Raw genomic sequence first — 26,924 nt, 5'->3', positions numbered from 1 at the left:
TCAGAATTCAGCACAATGCACAATTTTGCAACAATGACATTTTCAATCCGCAACACAATGAAAATTCTCAGCAACGTTATTCAGCAGCTTCAGCACCATGAAGCAGCACACAATGCACTACACACAAAGCTTCTCCATTCACAGACGTTTGTACCCTCAAGATATGCTCGAAAAATAGAACTGTGACTCAAAATTCCATTTGGCAGAGATATTAAGTTTTATTCACGGACTGTAAAGTGTATTAAACATTTGTAATATCTCCCAATGGCATGGAAAACAGGTTTTAACAATTCTGAAAATGTCCCACACAGAACACCAAGCTACAACCATGCCCCAAATCCAGACAAGCACTGGATCCTGCGATACACGGGACCTATGAAGCCTGTGCACATGCAGTTCACCAATATGTTGCAGAGAAGGAGGCTGCAGACCCTGCTTTCGGTGGATGACAGCGTTGAGAAGGTCACAGATCATGCTAACCTTCTAACATATTTTATGAAGTTTTCAGTGACTCCTCAGTTTACATCATTACACTAGTAGATGACTGCGAGTGACTGACTGAATGAATGAGTCAGTTAAATAATTGATTCAACAACGCTGATTTATTCAGGAACAAAGCAATAATTGACTGTTATATGAGTGAGTCAATAAATCATCACAGGAATAAATATTGCTTTAAATCATATTAACATAGAAAACAGTCACTTCAAATTATAATAATATTAAAGTATATATCTTCGATCAAATAAATGCTTCAGATGGCATTTTTAAGCATTTATTTGATCAAAAATAAAAGTTGAAATGTAGCTAACTAGCCTAGATATTGTAACATGCTGTTTTTTCCCCCCGTAGGTTTACAATATGTTGATGGAAACCGGAGAGCTGGACAACACCTACATCATTTACATGTCTGATCATGGCTATCACATTGGCCAGTTTGGTCTGGTCAAAGGCAAATCAATGCCTTATGAATTTGACATTCGAATCCCCTTCTACCTGAGAGGGCCTAATGTGGATGCAGGTGCCATGTGAGTCAAAGATGTTAAAGGAGAAGTCCACTTCCAAAACAAAGATTCACATATGATGTACTCACCCCCGTTGTCATCCAAGATGTTCATGTCTTTCTTTCATCAGTCGTAAAGAAATTATTACGAACAAGACAAGCGTTTGGCATTAAGAAGTATATATTGTACTTTTTTAAATGAAAATAATTGCAAATTACAATCGCATTTGGGATCGTTTGAAGCTGCATTTAAACTGCATTTTGGAAGTTCAAAATCGGGGCACCATATCAGTCCATTATATGGAGAAAAATGCTGAAATGTTTTCTTCAAAAAACATAATTTCTTTACGACTGAAGAAAGAAAGACATGATTATCTTGGATGACGAAGGGGTGAGTAAATTATTTGTAAATTGTTGTTCTGGAAGTGGACTTCTCCTTTAAGCTCACAGCTTTACTGCAAAATGCTAAAAATAACACGTTGTTAATTGTAAGTTTGTGATCTCCTGCAGTAATCCTCACATAGTGCTGAACATTGACCTTGCCCCTACCTTACTGGACATGGCCGGAGTGGATGTTCCCTTGGACATGGATGGCAAGTCCATCCTGAAGCTGTTAGAAAAAGAAAGACCGGTCAACAGGTGCTTATTACAATGTGCTGGATAATGACACTGTTGTCTTCTGTAGAGATGCTTTTTAGCTGAATTGACTCGTTTCATAATTGATGAATTTCGCAACATTGACACATATTGAACGGAATTGAAACAACACTGAACTGACTTTAACTGGATAACAGCACTGTTGCCTTCTGTAGAGCAGCTTATAACTGAATTTAACTTTTTATTATTTATGAGCTTTACACAGTTATTGGACTAAACTGAACCAGCGCTGAACTATGGAAAAATTAAAAAATGGCAATTATGACTTTTTTTTTAATCAGAATTATGAGATATAACAGTTCCGAGTTATAAAGTCAGAATTGCTAGATATCAATTCTGTGACATTTTTCTCGAAATTGCAAGTTTGTATCTTGCAATTCTCACTTTTTTTCTTGCAATTCTGACCTTTTTTCTCAGAATTGTGGGACACAAACTCGCAATTCTGACTTTTTTTCCTAGAATTGTGAGAAGTCAGTTCTAAATTTTTTCATGGAATTGCATGACATAAACTTGCAATTATGAGTTAGAATCAGTTAAAGCTAGTTAAAGTCAGAACTGCGTGATTCTGACGCAAAATTCTGACCTTTTTTTTTCTTAAAATTGTATGATATAAATTCACAATTGGAAAATAATGATTGCAAGACAAAAACTTGCAATTCTGTCTTTTTTGCTTGCAATTGCACATTTATATTTCTAAATTCTGACTTTTTTCTTGCAATTGTGACTTTTTTGTGAGATATAAAATCACAGTTACAAGTTATAAAGTCAGAATTGCAGAATCACAATTGGGGGAAATAAAGTCAGAATTGCGAGATAAAAACTTGTTATTCTGTTATTTCTACTTGCAATTGCAAGTTTATTTCTCATATTTTTGAGAAAAAAAGGAATAATTGCAAGATATAAACTCAAAATTCCGAGAAAAAAAATCACAGAATTGTGACATCTAGAAATTCTGCCTTTATAACTCGTAACTGCAATTTTATATCATTCTTTTCTTTCTTGCAATTCTGACTTTTTTTTCTGTAGTTACAAGTTATAAAGGCAAAATTGCTAGATTTTTTCTCGGAATTGCGAGTTTGTCTTGTAGTTCTGACTTTTTTTCTTGCAATTCTGACCTTTTTTCTCAGAACTGCATGACATAAACTTGCAGTTTATGAGTTATAAAGTCAGAATTAGGTGATGTCACAATTCTAACTTTTTTCTTAGAATTGCATGATATAAATTCAAGTTAAATGTAATAAAGTCAGAATTGCGAGATAAAAACTTGCAATTCTGTCCTTTTTACTTGCAATTGCACGTTTATATCTCGAATTCTGAGAAAAAAGTCACAACTGCAAGATATAAACTTACAATTTTAAGAAAAAAATCTGAATTGTCAGTTTATTTCTCAGAATTGCACATTTATGTCTTACAATTTTGACTTAACACAATTCTGTTTATATCACACAACTCGCAATTCTGACTTCATAACTTGCAATTGTGAGTTTATATCTCACAATTCTGAGAAGAAAGGTCAGGATTGCATGTTTGTATCACACAATTCTGAGAAAAAAAGTCAGAGTTGCAAAATGTAAACTTGCAGTTGTGAAAAAAAAATTCAGAACTGTGAGAGAAGTCACAATTACCTGTTTTATTTTTTTATTCAGTGGCAGAAATGGGCTTCCATACTAAACTGACTTGAGTTGAATAATGAGACTATTGTTTTTAGAGAAAATCTGAATTGGTTTTAATATTTAAAGAAGTTAACTGATTCTGTTATTTTCCTGTATGGTACTCCAAAGCTGCTCCATAACAGTCTGTACTGTATACAGCACTATATAAAGTAAAGTGACTTAACTTAAACTACATCAGCACAATTCTTTTGTCTTCATATCCTCACAGTTTTACCAGGTTTCATTCCTACAAGAAGGCGAAAGTGTGGCGAGATTCGTTCCTGGTAGAGAGGGGGTGAGTACATTTGATCAGGCCAGATGAACCCATGCATTTTTAATTGAACGCCGTATCACAAACTCTTACACTGTATCGCTCCGAAAAAGATTTTTAACCCATGAAATTGATTAGACACAGCTCCATTAGAGAGGCACCAGATGGCACACTGACATCGGACACATCTGCGTGTTTCAAATAGGGGCTGTATCTAATTCTTTGCTGTTTTTGGGTGGCAACCTGATGTGATCTCTTTCCGATCTACAGGAAGCCTCTGCATAAGCTAGCAGATGGCAAAGAGGTGGAACAGAATTCGCTGCCAAAGTATCAGCGGGTCAGAGACCTGTGTCAAAGAGCTGAGTACCAGACGCCCTGTGAGCAACCAGGGCAGGTAAATATTCACTTTCAATTACACTGCATATTCCCTTGATTATTTTCTGCTATTCATCTGTCAAGTGCTTTCTAAGTAACCGCTCCTCCTCTGTGCAGAAGTGGCAGTGTATTGAGGATCCCACTGGCATGCCGAGGCTGTATAAGTGTAAAGGCATGGCAGGTCTTTATGCACCTCGTGCTTTGGGCCTGATGGCTGCCAACAGGGGACAGATCAATGGAGCTCATTCCGCATCGTCCCACTGTGATTGTGAACCCCCTGTACCTGTCAAGAGGAAGAAAGCACTTACTAAAAAGAGTGAGCCATTTGAGATTGTCGTTCTGAGATTGTCATAGTGTTCTTGCTTGGTTAGCGGTTATAAGAAGGCTGTTTTTCTGTTTACAGAAAAGAATGATTATAATAGTATTACTTTTAGATTGATACAATTGATTCAAAATAGCTAAGTCATAATGTAAAAGGGTTAGTTTGAATGTGGTTTATAATGTATAAAGAACAGTATCTGTTAGGTGATTGTTTATCTCAGTGACAATTTCACGAACTCCTGGAAGTACACTACTAGTCAAAAGTTTTTGAACAGTAAGATTTTTAATGTTTTTTAAAGGCGTCTTTATTGCTCACCAAGCTGCATTTATTTAATACAAAGTACAGCAAAAACAGTAAAAGTTTTAAATATTTTTTATTATATAAAATAACTGTTTTCTATTTGAGTATGTTTTAAAAAAAGTAATTTATTCCTTTGATTTCTGAGCTGAATTTTTAGCATCATTACTCCAGTCACATGATGCTTCAGAAATCATTCTAATATTCTGATTTGCTGCTCAAAAACATTTATTATTATTATTATTATTATTATTATTATTACTATTACTATTATTATTATTATATTGCAAAAAGCTGAGTAGATGTTTTTTTTTCAGGTTTCTTTGATGAATCGAAAATTCAGAATAACAGCATTTATCTGAAATCGAAATCTTTTGTAACATTATAAATGTCTGTCATCACTTTTGATCAATTTAAAGCGTCATTGCTAAATAAAAGTATTTATTTTTACAATTTACAAATTGTAAAAACAATTTACAAATTATATATATGACTGACTCCAAGCTTTTGAATGGTATAGTGTATATTGTTACAAAAGCTTTGTATTTCAGATAAATGCAGATCTTTGGATCTTTCTATTCATCAAAGAATCCTAAAAAAAACATACTCAACTCTTTTAAATATTGTTGATAATAATAATAACTAGATGAGTAAAGTTTGAGAACAAACCTTGAGTTGGCTTGAGAAAGCCTAGCCTGAAAGTTTGAAGCAGTTGTAAAAGTGTGAAAGTATTAACATGTTGTTAGCATGTTTAGCTTGTTGCTTGAATTTATAGGCTGATTACAATGTTGTTAGCATGTTGCTAGCATGTTTTAGCATGATTAACATGTTACTAGCATGTTGCTAGCCTGTTTCTAACATGATTAGCATGTTACTAGCATGTTGCTGCATCTTGTTAATATGATTAGCATGTTTCTATCATGATTGGTATGTTAGTACCATGTTGTTAGCATGATTAGTAAGTTACTAGCATGGTTAACATGTTACTAGCATGTTGTTAGCATGAGTAGCAAGTTACTAGAATGTAGCTAATGTAATTAGCAAGTTACTAGCATGTTTCTAGTATGATTAACATGTTGTTAACATAATTAGCATGTTGCTAGCGTGTTTCTTACATGATTAGCATATTACTAGCATGTTGTTAGCATGATTAGCACGATGCTATCATGTTTCGCATGTGTTAGCATGATTAACAAGTTACTAGCATGTTGCATGATTTTAACATGGTTAGCAAGTTAGTAGCATGTTGCTAGCATGATTAGCATGTTAACAGCATGTTTCCCAAGCCAACCTAATAAAATGTTTCTTTAAATAGTAAAAATATTTTAAAAATTTACTGTTTTTGCTGTACTTTGGATGAAATAAGTGCAGGCTTATTAATTAATTAACTACATGTACTTACTATATGGTTAGGGTTTTGCTTAGGGTTACTTGCATGTAAGTATGCATAACTGTTGAAAAAAAAGACTGATGTTCTCAGAATTGTGTGTTTATAACTCACAAATCTGACATAACTAGCAATTCTGAGAAAAAAAGTCAGAATTGTGAGATGTAAACCTGCAATTATGAGAAAAAGTCAGAATTGTGAGATTAAAAGTTGCAATTACCTTTTAAAAAAATGTATTCAGTGGTGAAAAGGGGCTTAAATGTGATTTATTAAAAAAACACCTATTCTTTTCAGTACAAATGTCTCCATCTGGTGGTTGATTATATTCATTCTCAAATATGATATTTGCAAATATGACAGTTCTATTTAGTAACACATTTTATAAGCAGTGTTTCAATGTTAATTCCAGAGTTGAAGACCAAGAAGAGTTCGCCACGTAATCGTTGGGCTCGCTCCGTCTCTTATCACTTGGACTCAAATGTGTACACTCTGGACCTGGAGAAAGGCTACCAGCCTCTCAACCTCAACTCCAGCCTCATGCTGGGGAGAAAGCAGGCAGTGTATGGAGACAATGTAGAATATAGCGGAATGGGACCAACAGACAACAACTTCAACTCCCTCACGCCACCTGCGGCTCTTAAAGTCACCTACAGGTACAAGACAGACAGTATCAGTAGAAATCTAATAACCACACTCACTTGTTTAAAACCTGAGTTTTCCTTTTTTATGTTTAGATGCTCAATACTAATGAACGACACGGTGAGGTGTGATGGTGGATTATATAAATCTCTACAAGCATGGAAAGACCACAAACTACACATTGAGCACGAGGTAAGATTCTAAAGTTGTTCTAAGACAGTCTAAATGAAAAATAATGCTTTGATTTTACTTTTAACCACCGTTTTCTCCTTAAATAGATTGAGACGTTGCAGACCAAAATTAAGAACCTCAGAGAGGTCAAAGGACATCTAAAGCAAGTTCGACCAAAAGAGTGCGAATGCAACCAAAACATGTAAGCCTCCACCCTTCAAGAAAGGTTTTCATGCTTTCAGACAAAGATCAATTGTTGTCTTGATCTTTTTCACACAATTGACACAATCATGTAATGCTTTCTTTAAAGGAATCAATACAACAGTAGGGCACTGTTTAAACTCAAATCAGGCCGGATGCATTCTGTCAAGTAGGTTTTCATTCATCATCTGTCATAAACTATAAGGCCTTATCACTAACATACAGTTGATAGTGAAGATACCTGCACTTTTATTCTAGTAGAATGGCCTCCAAAGATAAGAAACAGTGGCTGATGAAAGAGCAGAAGCGCAGGAAGAAGCTGAGGAAGCTCCTGAAGCGCCTCCGTAATAATGATACCTGCAGCATGCCTGGCCTCACCTGCTTCACTCATGATAACCAGCACTGGCAGACGGCCCCCTTCTGGACAAGTACTGCATAGCATCGCATATCACATAATTTTTACATCACACAAAGACCTTTGCTTAGTTAAATAATAATGTAATTTCACTTATCTTTTTGTGTTTTCAGTGGGGCCATTTTGTGCTTGTACCAGTGCCAACAATAACACTTACTGGTGTCTGAGGACTATCAATGAGACACACAACTTTCTATTTTGTGAGTTTGCCACTGGCTTCCTTGAGTATTTTGATCTGAACACGGACCCTTATCAGGTAGGTCTTTTATAAACATTTTTAAAATCTTTTTTACACTTTTTTTAATTGTTAAAGAAAATAATGGGGACTGCCATCATTTCCACTCGTGTTTTCTGTGCAGCTGATAAATGGCGTGAGCACGCTTGATCGTGATGCGGTGAATCACATGCACCAGCAGCTCATGAAACTGCGCAGCTGCAAAGGTCACAAAGAGTGCAATCAGGAGACAGGTGAGTCATGTCACATGATGAGTGTCTTGGCATTGATGTTGCATTTCAACATAATAATTATAAACATACATAAACCAATCTGTAACCCAATGATGTCATTATTTCTTACAGGTGGTAAAGAAAGAAACTCTTTGTACGATTACAGGTACGGCTTCATTCCATTTTTGAATGGCTAAATAAAAAAAGATTAGCATTAATGTGTGTACTATTTGTATACATGGTAAGAAATTAATACTTGTATTCAGCAAGGGAGCATTAAATTGATCAAAACTGATAGTAAAGACATTTATAATGTAACACAAAAAATCTGTTTTATAAATAAAATAAAGCTCTTTCTAAAGGCAGTTTCTAAAAAACATATTAAGCAGCGTAACTGTTGTCAACATTGGTAATAATAGGAAATGTTTCTTGAGCAACAAATCTGCAAATTAGAATTATTAAAAACTGAAGTAATGGTTGTTTTCCCATCACAGGAATTAATTACATTTTTAAATATAATATAAATAGTACAGTTTTTTTCTCTCTACAATACAGTGTTTAAATTTTTACTGTATTTTTGATCAAATAAAAAACTTCTAAAAAAGCTAAAATGTAAATTTAAAAATATATTTATTTATTTTATCTAATGTATTTATATAATATTAATATATTTAATTAAGATGAATATATAATTCAATTAATAAATAATAAATACTTTATAATTTTTTTTAAAAAAAATTATTAATTATTAAAAATTATTATAAAGTATTTATGTAATAATTTTTTTGTGTGGGTATATATATATATATATATATATATATATATATATATATATATAATGTATATATAATTTAATAAATAAATACTCTATAATACTATATATTTTTTAAATAAATTATTATTATTATTATTATTATTATTATTATAAATGTTGTATATATGTATATATGTTAGTTTTAAAAATATAAAGTATTTATGTATTACATTTAAGTGTGTGTGTGTGTGTGTGTGTACATACATAAACACACAATTAAATGTAAGAAATAAATACTTTATAATATATATATTTTTAATTATTAATCTATTATGTTTTTTGTTTAGAAATATAAATATATAAAACATTATATATTATGAAAAAGTATTATAAAGTATTTATGTATTCAATTTAATTGTGTGTGTGTGTGTGTGTGTGTGTGATTTGGTTAGTTACTATATGTTTAAATAAATAATTACATTTAATAAATGCTTTATAATATTTTTAAAATTATTATTGTTCAGTTTTTTTGTATAGAAAGATGAATATACAATGAGTAATATAAATATATGTTAGTTTCAAAATTATTATGAAGTATTTATGTATTCAATAATTGTGTGTGTATACATAATTGCATTTAATAAATAAATATTTTATAATATTTTTCAAAATTATTATTAAGTTTGTTTAGAAATATGAATATATGAAAATGTATTGCATTATATATTATTAAAAGTTATTATAAAGTATTTATGTATTAAATTTAATTGTGTGTGTGTGTGAGTGTTTGTGTGTGTATTACTTTAATAGTTAATTGGCTACTATTAGTTTAAATAAATAATTAATTTTAATCATAATATTTTAAGTTAAATAAGTATTAATCATTTTGTTCTTTAGAAAGATTAATATATAAAATTATATTATTTTGCATATCATTAAAATTATTATAAAATATTTATGTATTAAATTTAATTATGTGTGTTTGTATGTATGTATAGATAGATAGACATATATTAGTTATTTAGTTATTAGTTACTATTAGTTTAAAAGGGCTTGTATTTCTTAGTTTATAACGTTTTTTCTCATCTATTTCTTATATATATTTTCTATCTTACCTATTTCTTAACTTTGTTATATGTGTGTGTTTTTGCTGGCATGGTGTGGTGTGTGTGTGCTCCACATGCCTCAGGCCCGTTCATCGTCGAAAGAGGCCAAAAGTGAAGAAACCGTCCTCCAAATCAATGTGAGTTTGTTGTACACACCATCTGCTTAATATAATTCAGCCAGCCAGTTATCAGCACTAATCCTCAGTAGCCCCCTTCCCTCTGTCATACAGTGTGTGTTCATGCTGTCCCTTGCCGCATGAGCAGCTTTTCAATTCTCCTGACATTCCTTTAGACGCACACGTGACGACAAGAGTCCTTCATTACTGATAATAAAGTGTGTTAACAGAGTACAGAGTGGTGCAGAGCGTCCCACTGCCATAATTACACATTGTCCTCATTTTGTACTTGACTTTCTTTTGTCTTTACGTTGTTCATATTCTGCTCAAACCTGAAGTGTCGTTATCAGAGCTAAGATTTGTTATTATCTGTTTACTCAGGGGCCAAATCTGGGAAGGATGGGTAGGTTAGATGTGTATCTTCTATCCACTGTGAAGGATGCGCAGAGGTGAGGAATGTGAACCCATGAACTCCTGACCCGAGGACAGCAAGTAAATGTCCAGCCATCATGAAGTGTGGAACTGGAGAGAGTCGTATCAGTGTGGTCATCTCATTTTCTCTCTCAGTGCAGTTCATTAATTTTTCTTTTTGATTCACTACATTTTTTGTGAACTTTTTAATGAAAGACTTCCGTCATGGAAACCTACCATGAACTTTAATGGAGATGAGCCAATCTCTGTCCAACCAAGCATGTAACATTTTGTGGCTAAGATCGATCACCTTTACTGCTCTCATAAGACAAGAAAACTCACATGGCTCATCAACAAGATATGAACCTGTCATCTATTTTTCAATAAATACATTACTTCTTAATCATTCCTGTAAGAAGACTGTGGGACTCTGATACAGGGCCGCTATACTCTGACTTCTCTGCTGCTGTGGATATTGTAATTACTCTCAAAGTGAAAATCCCAAGGAAACGTCATAATACTTTACACATGTTGTGCTATAATAATGTTAATATCACCTGCAACCTATGTGACTCTCTTAATGGAAATGTTGCTTTTTGAAACATGGTGCTACTGTAAGTTAACACTTGGAACTGAATGCTGCATAGTATGTATTTGAATGTATGTGCAATTAATGTAAATATTAGAATATTTTTACCAGACTGAACATACAGGAGTTTCTCTTTGTGAAAGGAGAGCACCCTCAGTCTAACAAAGGTTTTACGTTTATCTGAATGCACTTATGAATAACATACTAAACAGTGTTTTGAGTAATGATGTGTTATAATAGTTATGATATTTCAGATATTTGTGTAGTTGTCATCACAAACCAATTCCTTCCTTTTTGCTGTTTTCCTTTGCCTTGAAATTTGGAAAACAATGAAGGTGTAGTAATTGGTGAATAAAGTGTTAAATACCCATGTGTACTTCTTTATATTCCCCATAAATATTTTTGTTTCAGAAAGAACACAAAAAAGTTTAATGGAAACCCGTTTCCGCCACTGAATAAAAAATAAAAAAAAAGTTCATTGCGACTTTTTATCTCACAATTTCGGACTTTTTTTTCCTCAGAACTGTGTGACATAAACTCACAATTGCAAGTTACAAAGTCAGAATCATGAGATATAAACTCACAATTACGACATTTTTCTCTGAACTGCATGATATAAACACACAGTTGTGAGACATAAAGTCAGAATTATGAGAAAAAATTACAATTCTGACTTTATTTCTCAGAATTGTGATATAAACGTGCAATTGCGAGTTCTGAAGTCAGAATTGCATAATATAAACTCGCAACTGCGAGTTATAAAGTTAGAACTGCCAGAAAAACTCACTATTCTGACCTTTTTTCTCAGAATTGCATGACATAAACTTACAACTGAGAGAAATTAAGTCAGAATTACGAGAAAAAATGGCAATTCTTACTTAATATATATATTTATATATTATAAATATATATATTATAAATATATATAAATTTGCTACATAAATTTGCAATTGCAAGCTATAAAGTCAGAATTGAGAGAAATGGCAATTCTGACTTTATTTATCAGAGCTGTGTGATATAAAGTCGCAACTGCAAGTTATAAAGTCAGAATTGCGATAAAATTGGCAATTCTGACTTTATTTCTCAGAATTGTGCAGTATAAACTTGCAATTGCGAGTTATAAAGTCAAAACTGTGTGATATAAACTTGCAACTGCAAGTTATAAAGTCAGAATTGAGAAAAAATGGTAATTCTGACTTTATTTCTCAGAACTGTGTGATATAAAGTAGCAATTGCAAGTTATACAGTCAGAATTGAGACAAAATGGCAATTCTGACTTTATTTCTCAGAACTGTGATATAAAGTCGCAATTGCTAGTTATAAAGTCAGAGTTGTGAGAAAAAATGGCAGTTCTGACTTTATTTCTCAGAGCTGTGATATAAAGTCGCAACTGCTAGTTATAAAGTCAGAATTGTGAGAAAAAATTACAGTTCTGACTTTATTTCTCAGAATTGTGTGGTATAAACTTGCAATTGCGAGTTATAAAGGCAAAACTGTGTGATATAAACTTGCAACTGCAAGTTATAAAGTCAGAATTGAGAAAAAAAATGGTAATTCTGACTTTATTTCTCAGAACTGTGTGATATAAAGTAGCAATTGCAAGTTATAAAGTCAGAATTGAGACAAAATGGCAATTCTGACTTTATTTCTCAGAATTGTGTGATATAAAGTCGCAATTGCAAGTTATAAAGTCAGAATTGAGAAAAAATAGCAATTCTGACTTTATTTCTTAGAATTGTATGATTAAAAACTCACAATTGCGAGTTATTAAGTCAGAACTGCGAGATAAACTCACAATTCTGACCTTTTTCTCAGTATTAGTATGATATAAACTTATAATTGCAGGAAACAAAGTCAGACTTATGAGGAAAATCAGCAAATCTGGCTTTTTTGTCAGAATTGTGATATTAACTAGCAATTGTGAGTTATAAAGTCAGAATTGCGAGATAAACTCAGAATTCTGTCCTTTTTTCTCAGAACTACATGATATAAGTTCACAATTGCAAGAAATTAAGTCAAAATTACTAGAAAAATGGCATTTATGAATTTATTTCTCAGAATTGTTGATATAACCTCACAACTGCGATATACTGTATAAAGACAGAACTGAGATAAAAACTAGACTTTTTTCTCACAAATGCGACTTTATATCTCACAGAAAAAAGTCAGAATTGCCATTTCTTCTTGTAATTCTGACTTTTGAGGAGAAAAAAGACTGAGATGTTCTTAGAATTGCGAGTAGAATTCCGACTTTTTTAAACTTGCATAAACTTACAATTGCGAGCTATAAAGTCAAATTTTGAGGGGGGAATTCTCACAATTCTTAATAGCTCGCAATTGCGTGTTGTAAAGACAGAATTGTGAGACATAAACTCGCAATTCTAAGAAAAAGTCACAACTGCGAGATTTTCTGATAAAAAAGTCAGAATTGTGACTTTATTTCTCAGACTTGCGAGATTTTTACCTTTTTTTGTAAAGGGCCTTTGACTTTTTTTGCACGTTTGCTTTGTAAACATTGTTCGGTACGTTTACGTGTAGGTGATTTGTAATGCGTGAGGTTGAGCTAGTGCAAGATGAGCATTTGTGGTTAAAAAGTGTATACATTTGTGTTTTTCTTAGAAAATATCTGATCGTTTCATTAGATAAGACCCTTATTCCTCAGATGGGATCGTGTAGAGCCCTTTGAAGCTGCACTGAAACTGCAATTTGGACCAAGAAAGTCATGAACATCTTGGATGACATGGAGTGAGTAAATCAGGACATTTTCATTTTGGAAGTGAACTTCATACAACATGTTGCCTTGTTCGCCAGCAGATGGCGCTTTTTGAATAATCCGATATAAATCCCTTCAGGCAATCAAACATACGAATCCAACTCCACCTGAAGTTGCACCTGTCGTGTAGTATAATACAAAACCTAAACTGTCCAAAGCATGTAGTTTGTTTTACTAAACTTTTTGGGCGCCACGTTTACTAAGTGTCTAGCAAGTGGCTGTATCTGTGTGTAGGGGGTGGAGAGAGAGAGAAAGAGAGAGAGAGAGGTGCCCACGAGACACCCCCAGCCATCCAGCTCACGCGCACGAAGCAGCACAGGCGCGAGCATTCAGGACTCTGAACACATCACGAAGCCCTCGCACAGGACGTCCGACAGACCTAGAGGATAAAGTTTTACCGTCTTTACTCGGCCCTTTTATACTTTTTGTGGTTTATCCGTACAATGTGAGGAGAATGGCCGGGACAAGGTAAGTTTAAATCTTTTTTTCTTACAATTAAGCAAGTTTTGACACGAGGGGTTAGCGCGGTGTCTCTTCAACGTTACGTTAGCCGCTCAACGAGTTTTAGCTCTGTAAATTAATTATTACTTAACAGGAAACTACAAATACAACTTAATTTGCTATAGAAGTCGACGATAAGTTAGTATGAAGGAAAATGTGAAGATTGTGTGAATGAAATGATGATTTTCCCACGACTTCACGATTCAAGAGGGTTCAGTCCTATGTGATATTTTGGTCAGTTTGCTGCTGTCGATTCAGCATCATTTCTGGAGGTCAACTGTTTGGACTATATGTGTTTGATTTTATTTTTATTGACTCAGGAATCCGCCGAGTAGTATTCCTCTTAATGTTATCTCAGACTGATCTGACCTGATACATGAAAAGATAAACTACAGTGCTCATCTTGAGTCATTTAGCAAAACAGGTTTCACAGCTTTACCTGCCATTAGTTTTTAAAATAGCAACATTTCCGTTTTTGATTTAATCAGTTGATTTAAACACAACTGTGCACTTTGGTCAACATGTCAGATATTTAAATAAATAAAATCAAAGCAATATCAAAGACAGTCTTCATACTTAACTTGCTTTGAGTAACACCACACAGACTCTGGTGAGATTTAAAACAAAGTTTGTAAGTAATTGTGAGCTAAGTAAGTTAAGTAATTGTGTTTATGTATATTTTTCTGTTACAATTACAACTTTTTTTACACATCATCATACAAAAAAAGGGATTGTTTGATAATTTTCCTAATTTTTAGAGTGTCCTGTGGTTTGAGTTTGGTGACATTTATCATGTTTTTATTAAATAGAATGATATTTTTGTCACAGCTATGATATTTACACTTTATGAAGACATTTTTCTTTATTTTTTATTTTATGAAGGTATATGTATGCGCAATTCACTCATACAGTGGAGTGCAGGATTTGTCAGTATTTATGATAAATATGTATGGCAACGTGGTTCATTGTTTTTGATCATCTGATTGTGCTGACAAATGCACATTGTGAGACGTAGAAAGAAGTCTATTTTGCTGAACAAGCCTGCATTTATTTGATCCAAAATACAGCGAAAGCTGTAATATTATGAAATCATTACTCCAGTCTTACGTGTCACAAGATCCTTCAGAAATCTTTCTAATATGCTGATTTGCTGTTCAAGAAACTTTTTTTGTATTATTATGATCAATATTTAAAACAGCTGAGTGCATTATTTTCAGGACACTTTGATGAATAGATAGATCCAAAGATCAGCATTTATCTGAAATAAAAAGCTTTTGTAACATTATACGCTATACCATTCAAAAGATTGGAGTCAGTATATGTTTTAGGGGAAAGAAATTATAGAAATTAATACTTTTATTTAGCAAGATTGCTTTAAATCAAAAGTGATGATAAAGACATTTATAATATTACAAAATAAATGCTGTTCTTCTAAACTTTCCATTCATCAAAGAAACCTGAAAAAAATTCTACTCGGCTGTTTTCAACATGATGATAATAATAAATGTTGTTACTGAGGAGCAAATAAGAATATTAGAATGATTTCTGAATGATCATTTAACTGGAGTAATGATGCTAAAAATTCAGCTTTGAAATCACAGGAATAAATTACATTTTAAAATATGTTCAAATAAAAAAACTTATTTTAAGTAGTAAAAATATTTCAGAATTTTACTGTTTTTGCTGTACTTTAAATCAAATAAATGCACGCTTGGTGAGCAGAAGAGACTTCTTCAAAGAAAACATTAAAATTCTTACTGTTCAAAAACTTTTGACTGGTAGTGTACTTTTTTTCCATTTTGTGGCACATTTTGTCCCAGTACTCAAACATCAGTGTTGTATGAGATATTGAATCTGGTCTAATTCACAGTTGTTATATTCAAAGCTGCTTAATATCGGTTGATGGTTACAGGAAACCGCCAGAAACCTCTTTGATATCCCACAAAACCTTTACTGTGGTTAGAAGCACTGAAGTCACATAATGTGAGCTGGGGACACATGTTGCGTTTGCTGGTGCTGCACTGTCAAGAAAAACACAGAGCATCTGTTTAGTGCAGGGTTACAGATGTACAAATTAATTAAATTCATTAAATTAAAATATAGTCTAACCTCTTTTTCCACCCTGAGCTTGATTATGACACAGACGCTGAAGTGTAAATAGATGAAAAGAGGTGGTTGAAAGACTTCAACTGTTTGATGTAACACACTACCGAGCTTTGATCAGCCGTAGAATTGATGGCTCTCTGTTCCTCGTTCAGAAGCTGAACAGGGGCATGACATTGTCTCTGTACGGCTTAAGTTTCAAGCTTGTTTAAAATGCTTCAGACGGTGTTGTAGTTTTGCACTTCTCTGAAGGAACTCTTAATATGCTTAGAGACTGTTGATAAGCGTTAATGGACACTTTTGTGGTCTGTTCCAGCTAGTAAGTGTGTAAATGTATGTTTTGACAAGCTGAGGTTTATCTTTGATCCAGAATGGGATCTCACAATAGGATGTTTTTCCCCTGTTTGCATGTCTGGTACACAATAGTGTGCAGACAAAGGGAGGACGTAGCATTGTGACAGCAGTTTAGCACCAGTGTTTTAACAAGACCTTTGAGCACAATGTGAAAAGCGCCCAGTGGCCCGTCTCCAGCGCTTTGCCTGAGGGCCAATGAGTTGCTTTTCTGTTCCAGTTTTGTTTGTTTTTTTAGTCTGATATAGTCAGATGCTGTTCTTTTGTGTTGATTTTATACTGTGAATCAATGCGTCACAAATAGTTTTGTGTTTTTTAAAACAATACAGTGAATTTCAGCTGTCATCTATGTCACAGTTTGTTTTTGACGTCTGGCAACAACTTTTAAAAGTGCGATTTTGAAAGGATGTGCACAAAAATGATTTCCAACCAGATTTAAGTCACCTTAAAGGGATAGTTCATCCAAAAATTAAAATTGCTCCATGATTTACTCACCTTCAAGCCATACTAGGTGTATACGTCTTTCTTCTTTCAGATGAATACAATCGGAGTTATATTAAAAAATGTCCTGGCTATTCCCAGGTTTATAATGGCAGTGAATGGGTGTTGAGATTTTGAAGCAAAATAAAGTGCATCCATCTATCATAAAAAGTACTACACATGGCTCCGGGGGTTAATAATGGCCTTCTGAAGTGAATTGATGCATTTGTGTAAGAAAGTATCCATATTTAAAATTAGGTGCAGGTATAGCATAAAAATTAACTTGTCTGAATCAGAAGAGAAATATACAGATTCAGCTTACAGGTCAAAATGGTCAAAAACTGTTCTGAACAAATGGTGGATTTTAATGTGGGACTTTTTCATTATTTATTTCAAAGCCACCCATTTGCACGTTGCCTGCTTTACATGCTGCCAACATTAATGGGCCAACAAACAACAGTTGGAGATTATTTGATGCATTGTTTAATCACAGTCTTTTGAAACACTTTTATTATTATATTAGTGTTATTTGAATTGCTTTGTTGATTATTAGCTTTCGTATACACTACCAGACAAAAGTTTTTTAACAGTAAGGTTTTTAATGTTTTTAAAAAAGTCTATTCTGCTCTCCAAGCCTGCATTTATTTGATCCAAAGCACAGCAAAATCAGTAAAATTATGAAATATTATTATTATTTAAAAAAATGACTATTTGAATATATTTTAAAATGTCATTTATTCCTGTGATTACAAAGCTGATTTTTTAGCATCATTACCAGTCACATGATCCTTCAGAAATCATTCTAAATAAATGCTGATCTTTGAATCTTTCTATTTATCAAAGAATCCTGATGCACTCTGATGTTTTAAATATTGATAATAATATTAAAAAAAGTTTCTTGAAGAGCAAATCAGCATATTAAATGATTTCTAAAGGATCATGTGACACTGAAGACTGGAGTAATGATGCTAAAAATTTAGCTTTGATCACAGGAATAAATTACGTTTTAAAATATATATTTAAATAGAAAGCAGTTATTTTAAATAGTAGAAATATGTCACAGTTTTACTGCTTTTGCTGTATTTTGAATCAAATAAATGAAGGCTTGGTGAACAGAAGAGACTTCTTTAAAAAACATTAAAATGTTACTGTTCCAAAAATGTTGACTGGTAGTGTATCTCCTGTGTTTGCTCAGGATGGGGCACTTAAAATGCAGCTGTTGACTCCACCTTGACAATTCAAACCATTAATGTGCTTATCCTCTGCAAAACTTTAGGCCTTTAGGCAGAAAGCATTTTTTTTAATCTTGTCCCTACAGCAAACATTAACAACTCAATCAGTTGGGCATTCGGGACTCCCGTTCCCATCTCCTAGGAGCTCGCTTTGACAACATTGTCCTTTGAGGTGGTTAGGTGACCTTTGACCCTCCGCCCACCCAGTCACCCAGCATGACCATTGACACTGAGGGGAAATCTGATGCGATGAATTTGATACTTTTAAACACTCCAAATAGTTGGTAGAGTTTAACTTGTTGCCCATATGACACTTAACGGACACGTTATGATAAACTCATCACGTACAGCAGGAATGTCAGCTCAGGGAACAGTTAATCTCTTTTTATCTTACTGAATCTTTACAGTTGTCTCTGTATTTCAGAATGAGATGCTCATTCGAAAGAAGTATACTGACATTGACAGCTGGTAGTAGACAAGTGACTTCTACATCTACGCTGCAAAGTTCAGTGTGTCTTACCCCATCACACATGTCCATTCACGTCTCACTGTTGCTGTCAATGTGCTCGTTTGTCCTGAATAGGGCCGTTGGTGTTATGTGTGTGCATGCCTGCAAATGGCGGGCTTGTCAGATTTGCCCCCTCTAGAAAGAGGTTTTATTGTTTTGCTAACACAGTTGCTGTTTGGGAGTTACAGACTTCCCGCCTTGAGTTAGACGTTTCCGGTAGTACTGTCCACTGAGACAGGAAGTAGATCAGCAGCAGCCATATAGCATATACAGGCAGTGCATCATCCCAATGAGGTCACTTTTCTTTGCTTTATATAGAAAGAATTCCCGGAAAGGGGGTTGTAGTTCAGCATCTTAGACCCCTTATCCTTACCCCAAAGCCACACACACCCCCGCTAAGGCATGACTCGCATTCTGATTGGCCACCAGTGCCGTGAGAGCTTTAATTGTAAAGGGGGTTGTTCCAAATGAATAGAGGCTGATGGTTGAGCTAACAATGCTCTACATTGTCATGTGGCCATTATCCATTAGTAATGGGTGGAATTCTCACGTATTGTCATGCATATGATACTGACAAACTGACTACAATTTGGCTAGACAGTTTAATTCCCTCCTTCGTTAAACCACAACACTTGAGTACTATCTGCTTTAGCTATCATCATCTTGGAAAAGGGAAGAGACATTAGCCATATGATTTCTACATTTACACTGCATAAAAAAGTTTTTAAATAAAAATATCTTAAAGTGATAGTTCACACAAAAATGAAAATTCTGTCATTAATTACTCAGCCTCATATCGTTCCAAACCCCTAAGACCTTTGTTCATCTTCAGAACACAAATTACCTTTCTGGGCCTTGAACAGTTGAGGTGCATTGCTGTCTTATGCAGGGTCAGAAACCTCTTGGGTTTTATTAGAAATATCTTAATTTGTGTTCTGAAGATGAACAAAGGTCTTACAGGTTTGGAACGACATGAGGGTGAGTAATAAATGACAATTTTCTTTTTCGGTAAACTGTCCGTCCATTTTTTTTGACTACTAGCAATAAAAAAATAATTGTCACCAATGTCAATAAATGTCACCGTTAAACATGTTTGTGTTGCAACACAAGTAGGAAAATTATTTTTGCATAATTAAAGGAGTGTTTTGGCATCTCTTCTTAATAAACAAGAAGTGTAGATGAGTCATACCTGCATCTGTGGTTTTATAACACCACACCTCTTGACAAGCTATCAGCGTTCAAAAGAGTGTGACATCACTACATCACAAACTAGTTGTTTGGTTCTGATCTGTGCACACTCTGCAGATGTGATAAAAGTTTGGTTGTAACTACCTGAATTTTGCAGTTTAAGAATTCAAAATACAATTTTGTAATGCAATTATCACTTATGTAAATAACCAACTGGAGTGACATCTGTGTTTAGCTGCATTGTGTACTTGACGATTGAAGTCCATTCTGACAATGAGCAGACAGTTTTAAGAAATCAAAATATTTGGAATTAAATAAAACTTTAAATATGTCATGTAAATACATAGTATTCCTTATTTTAAAATTGACAGGACTTAAAGAATTGGTTCACTTCCAGAATAAACATTTCCTTATACTTTACTCACCCCCATGTCATCCAAGATGTTCATGTCTTTCTTTCTTTAATTGAAAAGAAATTAAAGTTTTTGAGGAAAACATTCCAGGATTTCAAAGGGAACCAATGGGTTGAACTACAAATGCTCGTCTGTTGTCATGTTGAAAAGTTCACGCATGATGTAGGCAGAAGTATCCGCCCTAGTGTTTACAAAGTGAATCTGCAAAGAAAGTCAAAAATCCTTTGCAAAAAAATCTAAAAGAACAATTTTGGATGATTTTGAAGTTGGAGGAGAAAATGAGATGGGAGTTTTTTGCCCTACCCTCTTTTTTGAACCAGAGTGCGCAGATGAATAACAAACCACGCGTGACCTTTCCAACACAATTACGTAAGTGCAAGACAAGCATTTGTGGTTTAAAAAGTATAGTATTAATGTCAGATCATTTCGCTAGACAACACCTTTATTCCTCAGCTGGGACTGTGTAGAAAACTAAGTGATTAGTTTTCCCTCTCATGTTTGTTTTTGTGTAGAAGACTCAACACAGCCAACTTAGCCTGTCCTGTTCTGTATGATTTTTCTCGCTTTCAGCCATGTATCAGAACCATTCCTGTAACTAGTCTGTTAACACACGGCCAGCTATATCAGTCTTCACAAGTTACCCCCAAAGATAAATGAAGCCAGTATAGGTCTGTACAGCCAGGCAGAATAAAAGTGAAACAGACAGGAACAGCTGTATCATGACCTCTGCTGATGGAGGCCTAGTCCGCTCTTTAAGATGAGCTTAACCAGCCTGCACCTTCAATCACTACTGTATATCAACCACACAGCCTAGAAACTAAACATTGTGGTCAGTAGCATGGGATAAATGAAGCATTTGCATGTAACAAGGAAGGGATAGAAGAATAGTATCCGTCTGTTTTCATCCATCTACTATCATTCAAATGTGTATGAGTACAGTTTGTACGTCCAACTTTCCCTAGTATCACGGGGAGCGAGTTACCTCACTTCACAGAACCACAGAATTCCTCTGACAGGTGCAGCAGTTTGTTTTTTATTTGAATAAGCGTGTACACGCTCTTCTCTATTTCGGGGCAGGGCAGTGTCTTTCCATGTGTGTTCTGTTTGTGAAGCTACTCCTATTGTTTGCTTATGTGTGTGCTCAGCTGACACTTTGTGCATTTGTGTTTGAGAGTGACACAGCATGTTTTCTGTACTCAAATGCAACAAATATGCAAGTTAAATAAGTTGCAGGCCATATGTTTGAAATAGTTTCAGAGAGGCAAGCACTGATTTAAAGTTAAAACAGTTGATAAGATAAGATCAAATAAAGAATACATAAAATTTTGCCACACCTAAGCTCATGTAGTTAGGTAACTCCACCTGTCACACAGTCTGCATGTCATTCCACCATACTGAATTGCATTACATCACCTCAGCCCCCTTTCAACGTTTTTTTTTTGATAAATAATCCTTCACAGGAACAGTTTATTTAGAGATAAAGTGGCTGTGTTTAGCATTTTAAGCTAGCTAGAGGTCTAATAAGGTGTCTAAGTTAAAGGCAGGTTCTTTTTTAAACACTTTGGCTTGGCATGGCCTATGCTTGTCAAGTGTCAAACTCAGAATAGTATGTTATTGTTTGGCCTGGCGTTTAACTTTATGACTTTGGCACAGAGAATCGTTGTTAAATTTGTTGCATTTTCCCATACTTTCTGAGTGGTCTCGGGTAGTCTAAATCAGAAACACCTAAGGTGGAATTTCAAAATTGCGCTCCTAAAAAAAGCACTGAATAAAAACGGCATTTGGCCTCATTTTGGAACAATGGATTTAGTCCATTATGTCGCTGTTTTTCAGTGCTTGGAGACGAGCCATTTTACAGCTATTTTTAAACAATGGTTCAGATTTGTAGACTTCAGGAATTTGAAAAATAATTTCATTGTTTTATGTATGAGTAAATATTTCAGCATAAAGAACTAGGGTTAAACAGAGGATGAAACAGCCTTAGCATCACTTTCTCTCATATGCGGTCTGTTTTTGGTGGTGTTACTTTATTTACATGGACATATATGTCTTTTGCACAGGAATAACTACTGGTAGAGAATAGCTTTAAGAGTTAAGAATTAATATTTTTAACTTCATACATTTATTACAGACAGGAAGGTAACAGGATGCCTACTTATTTGTTGCAAGGTTTTTCAATAAAGTAAAAAAAATATCAAACTACGTTTTTTTTCCTCTATTCATGTCAAATATTCAACTCTTACATACTGTTGAAGTCAAAAGTTTACATAGACCTTGCAGAATCTACAAAAAGTTAAGTATTTTACCAAAATAAGAGGGATCATACAAAATGCATGTTATTTTTTATTTAGTACTGACCTGAAGAAGATATGTCACATAAAATATGTTTACATAGTCCACAAAAGAAAATAATAGTTGAATTTATAAAAATGACCCCGTTTAAAAGTTCTCACTGATGCTTCAGAGCCAGGGGGTGAAAACTTTTGGAATTTGAAGATCAGGGTAAATTTAACTTATTTTGTCCTCTGGGAAACATGTGAGTATCTTCTGTAGCTTCTGAAGGGCAGTACTAAATAAAAAAAAGTATGATATTTAGGCAAAATAAGAAAAATGTACACATCTTCATTCTGTTCAAAAGTTTACACCCCTGGCTCTTAATACATTGTTTTTTCCTTCTGAAGCATCAGTGAGCATTTGAACCTTCTGTAATAGTTGCATATGAGTCCCTCAGTTGTCCTCAGTGTGAAAAGATGGATCTCAAAATCATAGTCATTGTTGGAAAGAGTTCAAATACACAAAAGTGCTGAAAACCAAAGAATTTGTACAACCTGAAGGATTGAAAGATAAAATACCATTTTTGCAGATTCTGCATGGTGTTTGTAAACTTTTGACTTCAACTGTATGTGCTTGCATATTTACCCAATAAATATTCTCTCCACCACATGCCTGTTTGATTTTAACAGTGGTCTTGGCAGTCAGCCCTAATGCTTCCTTATGCAACTTTTCACATTCTTTCCTTTTTATTTTTTCACATGTACGCAAATCTGTTTTCTTGATAATATAATGCCAAACATTTGAGTTTGATGAGAAGGAATTTAGCCGTGAGGATTCTTTTGCAGAAACCAAATGCCTCTCTTGAGACGACGCAAATGAGTGAGAAAAAGGTGGGTGGAGTTCAGCACACAAAGACCTCCAGTTTAACTGCTCTTCAATTACACGGCTCCCACCCATAAAGCTCTTGATCTGGTAGCGAGAAATAGTTTCAGCAGAATAGACACTACAGGACAGGATTCTTCGTAATCAGCAGTACTGCTAACTTTACCCATAATTCAAAGTGTCAAACATGCACACACCCTTAGGATTAATGTAGTAACACAAACCCATTGCATTTTCCCCAGGTCATTCGCTGTTTCCCTCAAGGCAAGGCTCAAATATTTAACGGTGATAATGAGGGTAAAATAAAAGTATTGGTGTATTTGAGACAGATGGTGTCCCAGCATGTCTCTGCTGAGACTCAGTCAGGTCTGTTGCTTCGGTTTGCATTTCTCAGCTTACCTGGCACCAGCTGTATCTTAGTCTCTTGGCTTCCATATATCTACATTTGTTTTTTGACGGCACTGATATGTTAACAGATTTGGTAGTTTCATGTAAAAGCCAGAGCAATAAAGAGAGTAGGATTGCTTTGTGTTACATTTCAAGCACCTTTGAACAGGTGGGCTGACTATTTCTGATCCTGAGCCACAGCTTGGGCTGAAGCCCAGGGAACAAATGGACATATGGACATGACAACATACAAGCACACCAGTGGTATAGAGGGCACGTGGCAGGAGAAAAGCAGCACACTTGTGGAGTGGAAGCTGGGCGAATGTTGACATGCCTCACTGGAGTATCATCAGACTGTGCTAAACAGCTAAAGATTTGTCCAAAGGATAATTTACAGTAGCTGTGTCTACATGTCTAGACATCTGGGTGTTCATATCGTCTCTTATTTTATTCAAGTATGTAAGTGTTTGTTTAGTTTACTAAGGTTTGAACCACGTAAGATATCAGTATTTCAACTCTCTCAGAATGAGTCATAGCAAGCCGTTGACTGGTTTAGGTGGCCTAAGGAAGCAATCCTGCCTCCTGGGACGGATAGTCTGAGCTCCCACATGGCTTAAATTAGCACGCTTAAGATTCTCTGCATTGGGAAACTAGATCAAAAGAAACATAATAGGTTTCTCAGAGGGGCAACATGACCCAAATTAGCAGCATTAGAGAATTTTTTTGTTGTTGTTTAGGTCTCCATCAGATGTCACTTTCTCTGCTGAGTGTTCAAGACACATGCAAAACATTTAAGTCTTATTGTAAAATATATTGCATTTATTTGGGTTTAGAATTTTATTTGGAATGGAAGTAGTAACAGGTGAAAAAAAATCTTTCTTGCAGACTTGTTCCTTGTTCCTTAGTCACTATGCTTAGTTACAATTTTTTTGTGTTTTTGTGTAATGTCAAGTGTCTGGTTAAACGTGTTTTTAAACTTTCCACACCTCATTGTCTACGTGTGTGATTCCAAAACAATTGGGTGCTCTTTAGTCCCGCCTTTTTTCCAATCCTGTCATCTGTAAATATTTTAGCAGTCACATGACACACTAAGATTTTAGAGAGCTCAGACCGTAACAAGCGCATCTACTACCAGATGGGAGACCTGACTTGTCTCCCGATACCCTGTGTGTATGGGAATATATGTGAACGCTTTTCAGCTCGCAACTTTGTTTCCTCGGCTGTATCTGCAGATAGGATTATGTGTGTGTTGAGCCAGCATTTCTGAGCGTACACTCTCACACATGGCGCATCTCTCTGTGGCTTTGGCCTAATTCCCTTGATAACACATCCATCAGATTACACTTAAGAGATTGACCGTGAAGCCCGGCCTGTAATTTACAACAGTGCAGCTGTGCCATTTCACTGAGTTGATTTGATTTACTAAAATTCCAATTTACCATATTTTGTTTGGAAAACAATCAGGGTCAATATTATGACAATAAATGTGTTTTGCTAGCTTTTTTGCATAGTGAAATGAAATGATTTAAATGGAAATAATACTCTTTCTCTCTCTTTGTCCTCAGCGCTGATTGGGTGGAAATCCTTGAGCCTCGCTCACAAGAGCGCATGTACGTAAATCTGGCCACGGGAGAGTGTGGCTGGGACCCACCTACCGATGTGCCCGTTCGCCAGGCTGATGGCAACCAGTGGTGGGAACTTTTTGACCCCCAGAGCGGCAGGTTTTACTACTACAACTCTGCTGGTCGCATGACTGTGTGGCACAGACCTCAGGGTGCAGATATTGTCCCTCTGTCTCAGCTCCAGGCCATGAAACGCGGCACTGCGTCCGAACGCAAGGCCGATGGGGGTACTAGGGAAAGGCAACATCAGTCCACAGGGAGTCAAGATAGACGCACCCCTCTACCACCCATGGAGCCCTACACTAAAGAGCCAGAATGTGTCGTCAAAGAGCCTAAACAACAAGAAATGGACAACAGACAAAAACCAGACATCCACAGCAGCAAAGACTCACTCAGGTAGGCTTCTGGGCTTTCTCCGCATGTTATCTTGAGTCTAGCTGTTATGGTTCCTCAAAAATAACTGGCCTTAACCAGAGACCAATTATCTTCAATTTCTGAAATATCACTCTGATTTTCCCTGAAATTAAAGGAACCTACTGGTAGTGCTTATGGCATAATGTTGATTACAAAAAAAAGCAATACCAATTTTTCGAGGATTTAAAAGCAGAAAAAGAAATTATTTTTCCCCTGAGTCCTTGAAATCCTTGAAAGTTTGTGAATCTGAAAAAAAAAATGTCAAGGCCCTGGAAAGTTTTTGAAAATGAACATACATAGATACAGGTCCTTGAAAGTGCTTGAATTTATTTTAAGTTTTCTGGAAAAAAATTTCATATTATTCCCTCCAGTCCACTGATATGTTATTACGCAACACTTTGTGGCCCCACATTAAATCCTTGAATTTGAGGGTATTGCACCTGGAAAGTCCCGACGGATTGCATCGGCTATGGTGATGAAGACAATAACTCCCATGATTCCACACTCAATCACGGAGTCATCAAACTACGCCTTAGTTTCTTTGTTTGTTTTGAATATGTACCCTTTAGTGGCAAAAACATACATATTGTGGCTTTAATACGTATTGTTAAAGGTGATAGATCATACAATTTTTCATTTTTTCCATGTTTAAGTGCTATTATTGAATCCCCAGGGCATTTACCAACAAAGAAAACATGAAAAGGACAACCCAGTAACTAAAAATGAGCGCGTCAGATTTCGCTTCCCCAATGATGTGGTTACTTATAATATCACTGCCCTTAAACTGCATGTCTCAACCCAAGACGCCATCATCTTGATTTCGCAAGTGACAACAGTGCACAGCCCTATTCTGGAAAAGGGGGTGGGGTACAGCAGCTCGTTTGCATTTAAAGAAATGGGCACGAAAACAACGTGTTTCTGCTTGCACTCAAAATGGACATTTTCGAAATAATAATAAATGATCTGTGGGGTATTTTGAGCTG

At 35.0% G+C, this 26,924-nt stretch overlaps 2 protein-coding genes across 3 annotated transcripts in view; both read left to right on the top strand.

The window, feature by feature from the left end:
• sulf2a (sulfatase 2a) overlaps positions 1–11,270 on the top strand; it is a 49,789-nt gene extending 38,519 nt beyond the window's left edge. Inside the window, exons 6-21 of one of the 2 annotated variants that reach the window (XM_051123216.1) lie at positions 312–462; positions 853–1,028; positions 1,514–1,642; positions 3,542–3,607; positions 3,854–3,977; positions 4,076–4,274; positions 6,374–6,617; positions 6,699–6,795; positions 6,882–6,976; positions 7,085–7,144; positions 7,237–7,403; positions 7,504–7,646; positions 7,750–7,858; positions 7,970–8,003; positions 9,781–9,834; positions 10,195–11,270. In XM_051123216.1, the coding sequence (XP_050979173.1) occupies positions 312–462; positions 853–1,028; positions 1,514–1,642; positions 3,542–3,607; positions 3,854–3,977; positions 4,076–4,274; positions 6,374–6,617; positions 6,699–6,795; positions 6,882–6,976; positions 7,085–7,144; positions 7,237–7,403; positions 7,504–7,646; positions 7,750–7,858; positions 7,970–8,003; positions 9,781–9,834; positions 10,195–10,225 (1,879 nt within the window). In that variant the 3' untranslated portion in view covers positions 10,226–11,270. Of the gene's footprint in view, positions 1–311; positions 463–852; positions 1,029–1,513; positions 1,643–3,541; positions 3,608–3,853; positions 3,978–4,075; positions 4,275–6,373; positions 6,618–6,698; positions 6,796–6,881; positions 6,977–7,084; positions 7,145–7,233; positions 7,404–7,503; positions 7,647–7,749; positions 7,859–7,969; positions 8,004–9,780; positions 9,835–10,194 lie in introns of both variants that reach the window. The other variant, XM_051123215.1, reaches the window with a different exon arrangement.
• Positions 11,271–13,761: 2,491 nt separating this feature from the next.
• arhgap46a (Rho GTPase activating protein 46a) overlaps positions 13,762–26,924 on the top strand; it is a 40,758-nt gene continuing 27,595 nt past the window's right edge. The window contains exons 1-2 of the mRNA XM_051122565.1: positions 13,762–14,054; positions 25,471–25,923. Of these exons, the coding sequence (XP_050978522.1) occupies positions 14,041–14,054; positions 25,471–25,923 (467 nt within the window). The 5' untranslated portion in view covers positions 13,762–14,040. The remainder of the gene's footprint in view (positions 14,055–25,470; positions 25,924–26,924) is intronic.

Source organism: Labeo rohita, chromosome 11, assembly GCF_022985175.1.
Source record: "Labeo rohita strain BAU-BD-2019 chromosome 11, IGBB_LRoh.1.0, whole genome shotgun sequence".
NCBI classification, from domain to species: Eukaryota; Metazoa; Chordata; class Actinopteri; order Cypriniformes; family Cyprinidae; genus Labeo; species Labeo rohita.
Note: the sequence above shows the minus strand (reverse complement) of the source record. Positions and strands in the feature narration are given on the sequence as shown.